The 11,342-nt window shown below is 38.1% G+C and overlaps 7 protein-coding genes across 7 annotated transcripts; 5 read left to right on the top strand and 2 right to left on the bottom strand.

Annotated features, from left to right (window-relative positions):
- Positions 1-355: 355 nt before the first annotated feature.
- TOT_020001070 (transmembrane protein 17) lies at positions 356-1,355 on the bottom strand (the record flags this gene model as incomplete). Its single annotated transcript, XM_009692338.1, has 3 exons — positions 356-609; positions 692-943; positions 1,205-1,355. 3 exons carry the CDS (start codon positions 1,353-1,355, stop codon positions 356-358), a joined length of 657 nt encoding a protein of 218 aa, XP_009690633.1.
- Positions 1,356-1,771: 416 nt separating this feature from the next.
- TOT_020000590 (conserved hypothetical protein) lies at positions 1,772-4,281 on the bottom strand (the record flags this gene model as incomplete). Its single annotated transcript, XM_009692337.1, has 6 exons — positions 1,772-1,911; positions 2,140-2,208; positions 2,290-2,744; positions 2,909-3,057; positions 3,136-3,894; positions 3,985-4,281. 6 exons carry the CDS (start codon positions 4,279-4,281, stop codon positions 1,772-1,774), a joined length of 1,869 nt encoding a protein of 622 aa, XP_009690632.1.
- Positions 4,282-4,352: 71 nt separating this feature from the next.
- Positions 4,353-4,552, top strand: TOT_020000589 (hypothetical protein; the record flags this gene model as incomplete). Its single annotated transcript, XM_009692336.1, is given in 2 exon segments — positions 4,353-4,367; positions 4,379-4,552. 2 exon segments carry the CDS (start codon positions 4,353-4,355, stop codon positions 4,550-4,552), a joined length of 189 nt encoding a protein of 62 aa, XP_009690631.1.
- A 622-nt stretch (positions 4,553-5,174) lies between these two features.
- TOT_020000588 (proliferating cell nuclear antigen 2) lies at positions 5,175-6,089 on the top strand (the record flags this gene model as incomplete). The annotated part of the gene is made up of 2 exons (XM_009692335.1): positions 5,175-5,517; positions 5,647-6,089. 2 exons carry the CDS (start codon positions 5,175-5,177, stop codon positions 6,087-6,089), a joined length of 786 nt encoding a protein of 261 aa, XP_009690630.1.
- Positions 6,090-6,439: 350 nt separating this feature from the next.
- TOT_020000587 (conserved hypothetical protein) lies at positions 6,440-8,209 on the top strand (the record flags this gene model as incomplete). The annotated part of the gene is made up of 3 exons (XM_009692334.1): positions 6,440-6,509; positions 6,552-8,035; positions 8,102-8,209. The coding sequence occupies 3 exons, from the start codon at positions 6,440-6,442 to the stop codon at positions 8,207-8,209; spliced, it is 1,662 nt and encodes a 553-aa protein (XP_009690629.1).
- A 260-nt stretch (positions 8,210-8,469) lies between these two features.
- Positions 8,470-10,570, top strand: TOT_020000586 (peptidyl-prolyl cis-trans isomerase; the record flags this gene model as incomplete). Its single annotated transcript, XM_009692333.1, has 10 exons — positions 8,470-8,689; positions 8,739-8,828; positions 8,924-8,989; positions 9,078-9,229; positions 9,301-9,398; positions 9,487-9,880; positions 9,921-10,011; positions 10,198-10,289; positions 10,327-10,395; positions 10,517-10,570. 10 exons carry the CDS (start codon positions 8,470-8,472, stop codon positions 10,568-10,570), a joined length of 1,326 nt encoding a protein of 441 aa, XP_009690628.1.
- Positions 10,571-10,736: 166 nt separating this feature from the next.
- On the top strand, positions 10,737-11,185 carry TOT_020000585 (ubiquitin-like protein; the record flags this gene model as incomplete). The annotated part of the gene is made up of 2 exons (XM_009692332.1): positions 10,737-10,914; positions 11,094-11,185. 2 exons carry the CDS (start codon positions 10,737-10,739, stop codon positions 11,183-11,185), a joined length of 270 nt encoding a protein of 89 aa, XP_009690627.1.
- Positions 11,186-11,342: the final 157 nt, after the last annotated feature.

Here is an 11,342-nt window from a genome sequence, read left to right as displayed (position 1 = left end):
TTTACCAGCCTATATTAGTTATACTATGCTATGGTAGCTCATCTTCCTGATATCTCCATTATCGATTTATTTATTAATTCCCAAATATCCAAAGGTTTTTAAAAATTACCAACATACACAAAGCTCTACATCAACTCTATTATCACCTTCAACTCCCATACAAGCCTCACTCTTATAACTCTTATTATCCAATACTCCCTACCAATACAATACAATCCAATTTACCTTGTTTAAAAAATTCCCTACTGCTCCTATAAATCAAAACGTCCAATTAACATCCAATTGTTAAACGACAAGCGTGAAATACAACTGAATAGTTAACACAAATCCATCTATATTAATACACATTAACTTCTCATTTATCCTTTTTACGTTCCGTTAGTACCTTCGGCTTCCTTGTTGCTTTTCTTGTGAATAAAAATAACGACAGTACAAGTCCGACAACCATTCCGAATAAAAATGCGAACGTGGATATTGTGACAAATCCTGCCAGTGCTGCGTCGTACACTCTCAGAGCTTCGTTGACTCCACTCACTACAAAGTCGCTTGCGAGAGCGAACACTGACAGTGGAGCTGGAACGGGCAACGCGTCCGTTTTGCTGAATTCACCTACTCATAAATTAGTCGATTATACTCGGCGGCTGCACCCAGCAATAGCCAGTCACCGTTAGAATCCACTAGTAACACCTACCTAGAGCAAATTGCGACAGCTTTTCCACTGTTCTCTCGCCTCCCTCGTAGTGATACATCTTTCCCTTGTGGAACAGAACAAGGGTCGGGTACCCCTTTATCTGAAATCTTCTGCCCAGTTTAGGGTTCCTGGTCACGTCGACGTCTGCCACGTTGACCTGGCCTTTGAGCTCCTTTGCCAGCGACTCCCATGCTGGTGCCATTCTCCTGCAGTGCGAACACCACGGCGCGTAAAACTTAACGAACCATGTTCCTACACCATCGTCATTCCTCATGCCACCAGGTACTTAACTATCCGCACTAACTAATGTAGATTGGCCAAAACAAGTGTAATAAATAGTACAATGTGCGTATTTCAGCAGGGTGTGCCGATTTTATTAAATTAGGCCACATAACAGACGCGTCGATGTCGTTTCAAGTGCAAGTTATGCTCTAATTCTCAGTTACACCCTCTCTCAACACCTGCTTTATACCAATTCTTATCTAGTTTATTTCTATATTATCTGTGGGATACCTGTTGTTGAACCGGAAGAGGCCTGCGTCAACTTCTCAAATGTCGATTCGGTTAATGTTACTAGATGGTTAGAGTTTTCTCTCTCTAGGTCCACATTCGTAGCGCAAGCTAGATTAATTAGTAAAAGGGCGGTTGATACTAGAATTTTCATTATTAATAAACTGACTAACTACCATTACACCCCATCGTATCAATAGCGAATTTTCCTGGTTCGCCACTGGATTCTTTTTCAATTTTCTTCGAAATTTGTTTCACGCTGTCCACATCCCTTTTAACAATCACCATTCTACTTTATCTACCTAATTTCTAATTACTTTCTTCATTTCACTAAGATTCTACTATTTTCCACATTCCATTTTCATTTTCTTTTTTTTCACTTCCCACATTTATTTTTTAATTTTTACTCATTATCACCTTTCTTTTCTTTATATACTTACACCTTATACTTTATTTACCAATTTTCTTATTTTTTCCATCTTACTACAAATCGCCTACTACACTCTACACATTATATTCTACATTACATATTCATAGTTTACAAGTATACAACAATCGTTCAAATTATTTTTATAGTACAGTTCTTCTATTTCTTATAAATTCATCTATTGAATATATGTTTTCCTGCGCCAAATTAGTATCCAGCTTCCTTCCCAGTATGTGTTTCCTATTGGCGAACGAATCATCGTATTTGTTGAAATCGTTAAATCCTACAAGAAGTCACATATTGTTGAGTATAAAATGATTACCTACCTCTTTAACTATAGGACTACCTACCTACCTACCTATCCACCTAATAGGCTACCTATCCACATAATAGGATACCTATCTACTTAAATGCCTACCTACCCACCTACCTACCCATATACTTAACAGTCATAATATCTACCAACTTATCTAACCAACAATCAGGATACCTAACTATCTATCACACATACTCGTGGTGTATCTGGGTTTTATCTTCGGATTCAGTGAGGACAGCTGTGGCAACTTCCTGGGCGCCGGGTCTCTATATCCATCCCCGAACGTGCTGATGCTGCCTCCGTACCCGTGCGTGCCGTCGAATCCTCTGAAGTCTCCGCTGTAACCTGTGGGATACATTCCTGCAGTCTTACTGTACGTCGTCTGCGACACGTCATCGCTCTTCGACGTCCTCGTCAACGCCGACTTAATCTTGTACGTCCTCACTATGTCCGTTTCATCGTATTCTAGCTCTTCTCTTTCAATTATTCCATTCTCGAGCAGACTCCTCAACTTTACGTCCATTTCCACCTCCACGTAGTCTGGAGGCGGTCTTCTCTTTGCACCAGGCCCCTTAATGCCGTCAATTTTACTTTCAAATCCTTTGTACGACCACAGTACCACCAAGTAACAAAAGTTATTGTCTGAACACGACTTCACAAACGTTGGCGTGTATCTCGTCCTCGGGGGCTTCAGGTGATGTATTTCCTTAAAGGACGTTAGGCTGTAGAGGTGAACTAGATCCGATCCTCTAAACGTCACGACGATTAAGTTATTTTCAACGTTGAAATCCGTGATAAACCTACGCATTCAATTAGCTTAATCTGTTTAATCTGATGACTAGTTACAAATTCAATTAGCCTAACTAGTAAATATGTATTCATCAGTACTAATTATCACCAATCGGGCGGTCGCTATAGCAACCATCTTACTACCACCATTAATTATCAAAATAACATCACGTACCTCCTATCTTGATTGTCTCCCACCATGTTGTTTGGCGTTTGAAACGACACTACGTTCGAGTACGGTATCAGCGTTTCATTCCACGTCAACTTAATCAGTGCTGTGTCCTTCACCAGTATAAACACGTTACCATTCGGGTCCCTGACCATCTTCCCTGCCCTACTTGGCGTCACACTCGCATTCCTCCTCGTTCCCAGGCTAAAATTGTTAAATCCTCTGACGCCGACGCCGCCTGCCGTTCCGCTTGAGCCTGGTGCTGGGCTGTTAACGGTTGCCCCTTCGGCTCTGTCCGCAGTTGGCGCCTGCGTCAGCAGAGACCCCAGGTTATATCTAATGTACACGTTAAACTTCAGGTTATACTTTTTGTACATCGTCAGCAGGCCGTTGTTTTCCAGCACCATGATTTCAAAGTCGTTCAGGAAGTCTGCGCACACCAGCGAGCCTGGCTTAAACTCGCACAGCTTTTCGTACTCCAGGTCGAAGCCGCTCTTTTCCAGCAGGTACAGGCTCTTTCTGGTTGACGCGAGCACCAGTTCTCTGTTCGGGCTGAACTTCGAGGTCAGCGGCACCTTGCCCAGGTTCAGGTAGCCCGTGAGGTTGTAGCACCCCGTCGCGCCGTACTCTGCGTTCGGGTCGTACAACTCCGCCTCTGGCGTCAGATTCATTCTGAAGAAGCACACTGCCTTGTCTGCAAACCCTGCGAACACTTCAAATCCGAACCCGAAGAACTCATTTACGCACAGCGTCGTCACCTGACTTTCGTTTCCCGTCACCACCAGGAAACTCTTCAGCCCCGTGTTCATGATCAGGCCCTTACTCTTCGACGACTCTGTGTGTGGCGTTGACGCTCCTGACTCTTTTCCGGTTGGTATTGTGGTCACTCTCAGGTTCCCTCCCTGGTAGGGCGAAACTACCACTAATTGCTTATCGTTTACGAAGAAGTCGACGTTCGGCGGTCCATATTCCATGTCTTCCATCGTCGCCGACTCCACTGTCGTTGAGCTGCCGATGCTGCTGGTTGCGCCGAGCATGCTACAGGCGTGGCCTCCGGCCGCTCCCGTGTTCCCGTACGACACTGAGTGTACGTTCGGGCTAAAGTTAACTCTCCTTCTCTTGTTCGAAAATACGCTTTTGAGTGTTTTCAGCAGCTGTCTGGTCGAGGAGTCGTACTCCAATCTCGTCGGCCTCGACGTGGATATGTAATTCAGGCTGAAGGTGTTCGAGAGTGCTTTCAAGAACTTGTATAAGCCGCCCAGGTTGAGCCTCTTCATCAGCTGCAGGTTGCGATCATACTCTTTGGAGCTTTTCATATCAACGCATTCGACTGTGTAGTTGACCTTATCAAACAGGTCTCCCAGGCACGTCGCTTCCATTTTTTATACTTAAACTATACGGAATAACTGCAAATTATCTAAAATTTCTAAGATTACTTAATTTAAAACCAATGTTGCATTTTAAAGTAAAATCAAGGCCAAATTAGCAAAAAACACCTCTAAATCAAAAGAAATCGGGAACAAATATATTAGATCTGCCAAATATATTTTATTTCTTACAAATACAACTAATCCAAGTCCAATAAACTCAGTTAGTTCCAGTTATTTAGAGGATTTTATCATACACGTTCGCCTATATGAAACACTATAATACTTCAAGTAAAAATACGGAATAACCAAACATCTGCGATATTATTTAATTTTCTAATCTTTGTTTACATTAAATTAAAAACTAACAACTTTATATGGCAGTTTACAACTAAATAAGTACAATTCAACTGTGGGGAATGGGTTTCGATGTTGTTTGTGTATTACTACACATTTTACTTTTATTCTTTTTATTAAACTCCTTTAACCCCTTTTAGCGTTTATTGTTTTATATTTGTTCCCAAATAATTATTTTTTAAACATTAAATTAACATTTAAGGGATTCTACTTTTCGGACAGTAATTTTAAATTAATCTACTGAATAGATTATTACCATTATCTACTTTTCAATTTTAACCAAACAGACAGAGCTAATAAAATTTTAAAGGTTTAATTGAGATTTTCTCATTTAGGGTTACAAGAATACTTTTACACATTTTTTAATTATTGATCTTCCATTGTCAACCGCACAGCAATAAATCTGTCCGTTTATCAACTTATAAGTACACACCAGCATTAGCAATAACTTAATTGTCTCTAATTACTGCAATTTAACATTCAATTGACCTAAATAGGCTATTATAGAAATCACTCATCTAACTATTAATCATTCCTAAATATTCAACATGTTTGAATGTAAACTTGATGGCATGTTTCTTAGACGTCTTTTTGAGTCCTTGAAGGAAATCTGCAGCGACGTCAGTATAGACTGTTCAGACGAAGGTCTAACCATGCAGGCCATGGATAACTCACACATTTCTCTAATTCATTTAAAATTAGCGCCAGATTTCTTTCACCTATATCGTTGCGACTTGCCGTGCACACTCGGCATTAATATATCGTTTATGCTGAAAATTCTATCAGTGGTCAAGGAGAAATCCCTGATTTACTTATCAAGGGGGGATATGTCAGAGGATCCGGTGCTCAATATAAGAATAATTGAGGATGTTGGCGCCAATTTGACTCTAGGTAATTAATTATTTGGATTATGTCGTTTGTACCTGTTACTAGTAGCTAGTTAGTACTAGTTATCTAGTTTCATTATTACTTGTTATTCATATGTTAATACCGTTGATTACTATCTAATTTCTAACACAGAATCCGACTCTCTGGAGGCACAAGTTAAACTGATTGAAGTTGATAGGGAGCACCTTGAAATCCCGTCCTGCGATTACTCCTGCAAGTGTGTCATGAACTCTAAGAAGTTCCAGGAATTTGCCAAGTACCTGCACTCGATCGGGGAAACTGTGACCATAAGCATGTCAGAGAACGAGATGAGACTGGAAACGGAAGGAGAAGGAATAAGAGCGAGCAAGAGGTTCCACTCGGACGTGGGCGAGGTGCGAGTAACGAGCATCGAGAACCTGTCTCAAATATTCGCAACTCGGTACCTGGTCTTATTCTCTAAGGCAACTAATTTGGCGGAGCAGGTCTCAATAAACCTATCGGCAGGAATACCATTGTCGGTGAAGTTCGGGTTCAGTGACGAGGAGGACACGAGTTTCATAAATTTCTACCTAGCACCAAACATAGAGGAATAAAATGCCACATTAATGTGCTGACTGTGTGTGCTGCCTGTTAACTTTGAATAGTGTTTTAGCTCGCAGGCCTTTTAGCAATAATTTTTTTCTATTTTACTATAAACTGACGTTTTGGCGGTAAAACAATATTTTACACATATTTGATTCATGAAAATTTCTAAGGCTAACACCAATGAGGTAGACATTTGTAGTACTTGCAATGGGTTGACACTATATCTGTGATTTTCGTACACAAACCACTAAAATATTTATTTTTACATACCTCTACATTTGTATTTATGTTTAATTAATAAACATAAATTAACCTAGTAAATAAAATAATGTTAATCAATGATTAATAAGAATTAGCCATGAGTGAATTTAGTGTAGGAGACAGGGTGGAAGTCTCAGATTTACTCGGTACTATAGTTTCAACAGGTGGTCAAATTCTTCCAAATTTTAAAACTAACGACTCATACCCAGATTCTTCAAGTGAAAATGGAAATAAGACCCATAATTGGACCAATTTACCGGATGGTTACACACTTGTCGTGGAATGGGATAATTTAACTAAAGGGGACTTTGATCATCATTCTAATAGATTAAATAAATTAAAAAATAATAAACTAGCAATTTTAAATCACATAAGTAGTACAACCTTGAGGAATGGTCTTATGTCAACCGACACTGTCCATTCTGATGTTTATAGGATACTTAATGAAAGATTCCTAGCTTTAGACGCATATAAACCATGCTCCTTTGTCAAATTGGACAATATAAACTTTGGAACAAGTTTTGAAGAGGCGTTTAAGGCTAAATATCTGTATGAAAACGAAAATGTACACGATATTAACCTGGATGATTCTGGTCATGTATATGAATTTGTCGGAATAGACAGTGCAGTTGATTTCTTTTCAGATGTTAGTAAATTATTTATTGTTGACCTAAATGGCATGAAAATATCAAAACTAGGGAGAATTGAACAATTTCCCAAGTGTTCAGAGCTTTACATAAACAACAATCTATTGGACAGTTCAAAGATAAATGAACTGCTGGAGAATTTCCCAAAATTGCAAGTTTTAGACATTTCTAGCAACAAAATAGACTTACCAATAGGTTCTGATAGTATATCAACTCTCGTCATGAACAACTGCTATTTTGAGTTCAAAACAGTCTTAGAAACACTCGATAAGTCAAAAAACATACAAAATTTGGTAATGTGTAATAATCTACTCAGTGAAATTGAGTATTTGGGTAATCAGTACCCAATGATTAAGGCCGTAGATTTATCAAGCAATTACATATACAAATGGGACACAATTAAGTTTTTATTAGAATTATTTCCAAATTTGGGCAAATTAGCACTGGAAAACAACTATATTTCCACTGTAGAATCCTCAGAACATCTCAGATTCTTAAATCCCCTAGAATTGGATTTATCGAACAACCTAATAGAAGATTTAAACGAGTTAGTTAAAATATCGCAAATATTTCCCAATTTAACCAAGTTAAAGGTAAATTATAACCCAATTAATCCAGTGTATATGGGTAATAGCTCTGAGTCGACAGATTCTAGGTTTAGCAATCTAGTCAATAAGTTGAATAATACAAATGACACTAGGAATACTAATAGCAGTTCGAAAGAACTGGTTAGGATGTTTATAATTGTTACCTTTCCCAATTTAAATGTGCTAAACGGCACCATCATTACACACCAGGAGAGGGCAAACTTCGAGCGGTATGTAAACAATTTATCGGATAAACCAGATCCCATTATCTCAAATACGATCTCAACTAATAACAAGATAAAGGTAAAATTGTTTCCTGACGGGGACTCTGAAAGTTTCAAGTATAACCCAGTTGAGAAAAATCTAATGGAATCTTACACTGTATTGGAACTTAAACTTTTGTGCAGCAGTCTGTTTAACATGAATTTGAAGGACATCAAGTTAATATACAATAGCAAGGTGAGAATACAGTTATTTAGTTAGTTATGACAGTAATTGCAATTAGCACTAATGAATGAAATTTAGACGATGCCGCTATCCGAAGAGTTAGATGATGATTCTGCAGATCTGCGCAGCTATGGAATATCGGACGGATATCAGATTAGAGTACAGAACAAGAGACTGATGTTTTAGCTGTTCCGCTGCACTGTTCCAATGATTTGGTCGTTATTTCGAGTCCAAATCCCACTATACCATAGAAAATTGTAATATATCTACTTTATATGATGTTTGTATATAATATTGATCTTTACTTTTTTAATTTATTCAGTAGTTGTGGTGTGTTTACCCTGGGTGATCGGTACGCTATTTTTGGGACATATTTTGTATTACGGTGAAAAATTATTAATTTGTTATCTTATAGAATATTTAAAGTCACTTTATGGCAATAAACGATGAGTGAAGTCTATTCTCTTGAGCCATCTTTCAAGGGACGAGTGATAGTCAATACTTCACTCGGAGAACTGGATATTAGGCTCTGGAGCGCACAATGTCCAAAAGCCTGCAGAAATTTTGTTCAGCTGTGTATGGAAGGTTATTATAATAACTGTATATTTCACAGAGTGATACCGAACTTTATGGTTCAAACAGGTGACCCTTCTGGAACAGGAAATGGTATGTATTTTAGCAAATATTAATAAACAATGATCTAAATGACTATTAGAAGACAAATTAATCCATTTAGGCGGTGAAAGTATATACGGAGAGCCATTTGAAAATGAAATCGCATCAAGACTTAAGTTTAGGAACAGAGGTAAACATTGAACATATATGCTACTGATTAATTTTAGCCTCAGTTAGTTACACATTGCCATTATAGAGCGTAATATTTAATAATAATGCTAACAGGAATGGTCGGTATGGCTAACACAGGTGACAAATGCTCGAATATGAGTCAATTTTTCATAACACTAGGTGTGGAATTAATCATTATACAGCTGTGGTTAGGTAGTTATTGATGGTACAATTGGTTTAAGTAATTGTTCGTTTCAATAATAACTAGGATTTATAGATAGAGCCGACATACTCAACGGAAATTATACTTTATTCGGCAAAGTGGAAGGGCATTCAGTCTACAATTTATTAAAAATTGGAAAGTGTGAAGTGGGAAAGAATGATAGACCACTGGATCCACCAAAAATTATAAGCTGCCAGGTAAATTTTAACACAAAATGTAGCGTTAGTTATCAAATGTTGATTGCCAAGCTTATCTACATGGTTAATAGGTCCTTGAGAATCCATTTGATGACATAGTTCCACGATTACTGGAGTTGTCAGAAGGGGAAGTAGAGGAAGAGGAGGAGATACTGGTCCCAGTAACAAAGTAATTTATAGATAGAATTACTACCACAACTACTAGTACCATTATTAGTACTACTGTACCACAACAACAACGACAATTAATTACGTAGAGATAAAAGGCTGTTATCGTTTATTGACTCTGATGAAGATGAGGATAAACACGTTGCCAAGGATTTTAAGATTAAAAGCGCACATGACTTATTACAAGATAAAAAGCTACTAAAGTCGGCAGTAACGCTGAAGCAATCTAGCCCTGATCAGGCAAAAAGTGAAGAGTATAAGCCAGTTTACACAGAAAAGAAACTAAAGGAGGATAAAGGAGACAGGGGTTCTGATAGTGACCAGGATGACGAGTATAGCGATGATGACAATTCAGAAGAAGGGGACGATAGAGAAGAAAGTTTGGTAAGGAGGAAGGAAATAGAGGAACTGGAGCAACAGATAAAATCACACAAGAAGGAAGAATATAAGCCCAGGAAAAAAGTTAAAAATGACCCTAAGAAGGTATTATTGATAGACGTTCAAGTGTTAATCCGTGTATTAGACCCTGGAAAGAATGCAACTGTTTGCTAAGAAGCTGAGTCAAATAAGTAAGAATGAACAGCTGGCAAAGAAAGTAGTGGAAACAGACCAAGGTAACTGTTTAACAATATTAAAAGTAGTAGTATCAGTAGTAGTCATATTAGCATTAGTGGTTGTATCAGTAGTAGTAATCATTGAGTGTATTTAAGAAGCATATACATACGTATACAATAGCATACTTGGTTTAATCGTTGGTAACTTTACTTTGATACTAACTAGTGGCATATAATTTGATTCAGATATGAGTGATGGCTCATGGTTTGCGGGCACTAAGTTACAATTTTCAATTGATTCAAACAGAGCGTATGAGTACGACGCTGGAAAAGATACGGTACTGACGCACATAGTTTTGGAATAATAATTTTTAGCTTGATGTGTATGATCCGCTGAAGGGGAAGGACAATAGGCTTGATAGCATCAGAAGCATCAGAAGAAATGTAAGTTGTAGGCTAATTACCAGTAGGTGATGAGTGGCTACTGAATGGCTACTGAATAGATAGCCATTTACTGGTTGACGATGCTGTTAATAAATGTTGTGTAGCGCAACGATGGTGACAGGGGATGGTGATTCATCTCCATTTGTGCCTTTCAACCAACCTTGATTCTTTTTAATTTTTTACCATTTTAGTTTATAATATATTTAAAGCACTTTCCACACTTATTCTATCAATACTGTTTACTGTTTCCATGTTGGCCAATGGTATGCAACTTGGTCACCTTTGTCAACATTCAACTAGTTCCTGGCTCAACTACTAGAGATTCCTGGGTGCTTTTATAAATGCAAGTCGTTGTGAAGACTTTGACCGGGAAGAGGCAGTCGTTTAACTTTGAGCCTGGCAACACTGTGTCCCAGGTCAAGGACGTTCTCCGGGAACGCGAGTGTAAGCAGTACACATTTGCCCCTTACATACTTTATTCAGGCCTCGACGTCAATCAGATACGACTGATATATTCAGGTATTGCCCTTTGACTCACCTTTTGCCAGTAGTTGTTGCTGTATAGTAGCTACTCACAGTATTAATAAATTATACACATGTTACTTTACAAATACCCTTTATTTGTACTATGTATGTTATATTATATGCAAATATACCCATTTTTCTCCATATATTCACGTCTTACTGCCGCTTTACAGGTAAACAGATGAATGATGAACTAACGTTACGGGACTATAAGGTCATACCAGGTTCCACAATACACATGGTACTTCAACTGCGTGGTGGATAACTGTTCAACTAATATTTTATTACCACTATTATTGATATCACTACTGTTAACATACAAATATTTGTACTACACATCAAACACGCCCATGCTTATTTATATGTACACATATATTAACTAGCTTAATTCTAAAACCATTCGTAACATACTGAATACTGGT

This window comes from Theileria orientalis, chromosome 2, assembly GCF_000740895.1.
Source record: "Theileria orientalis strain Shintoku DNA, chromosome 2, complete genome".
Taxonomy (NCBI): Eukaryota; Apicomplexa; class Aconoidasida; order Piroplasmida; family Theileriidae; genus Theileria; species Theileria orientalis.
Note: the sequence above shows the minus strand (reverse complement) of the source record. Positions and strands in the feature narration are given on the sequence as shown.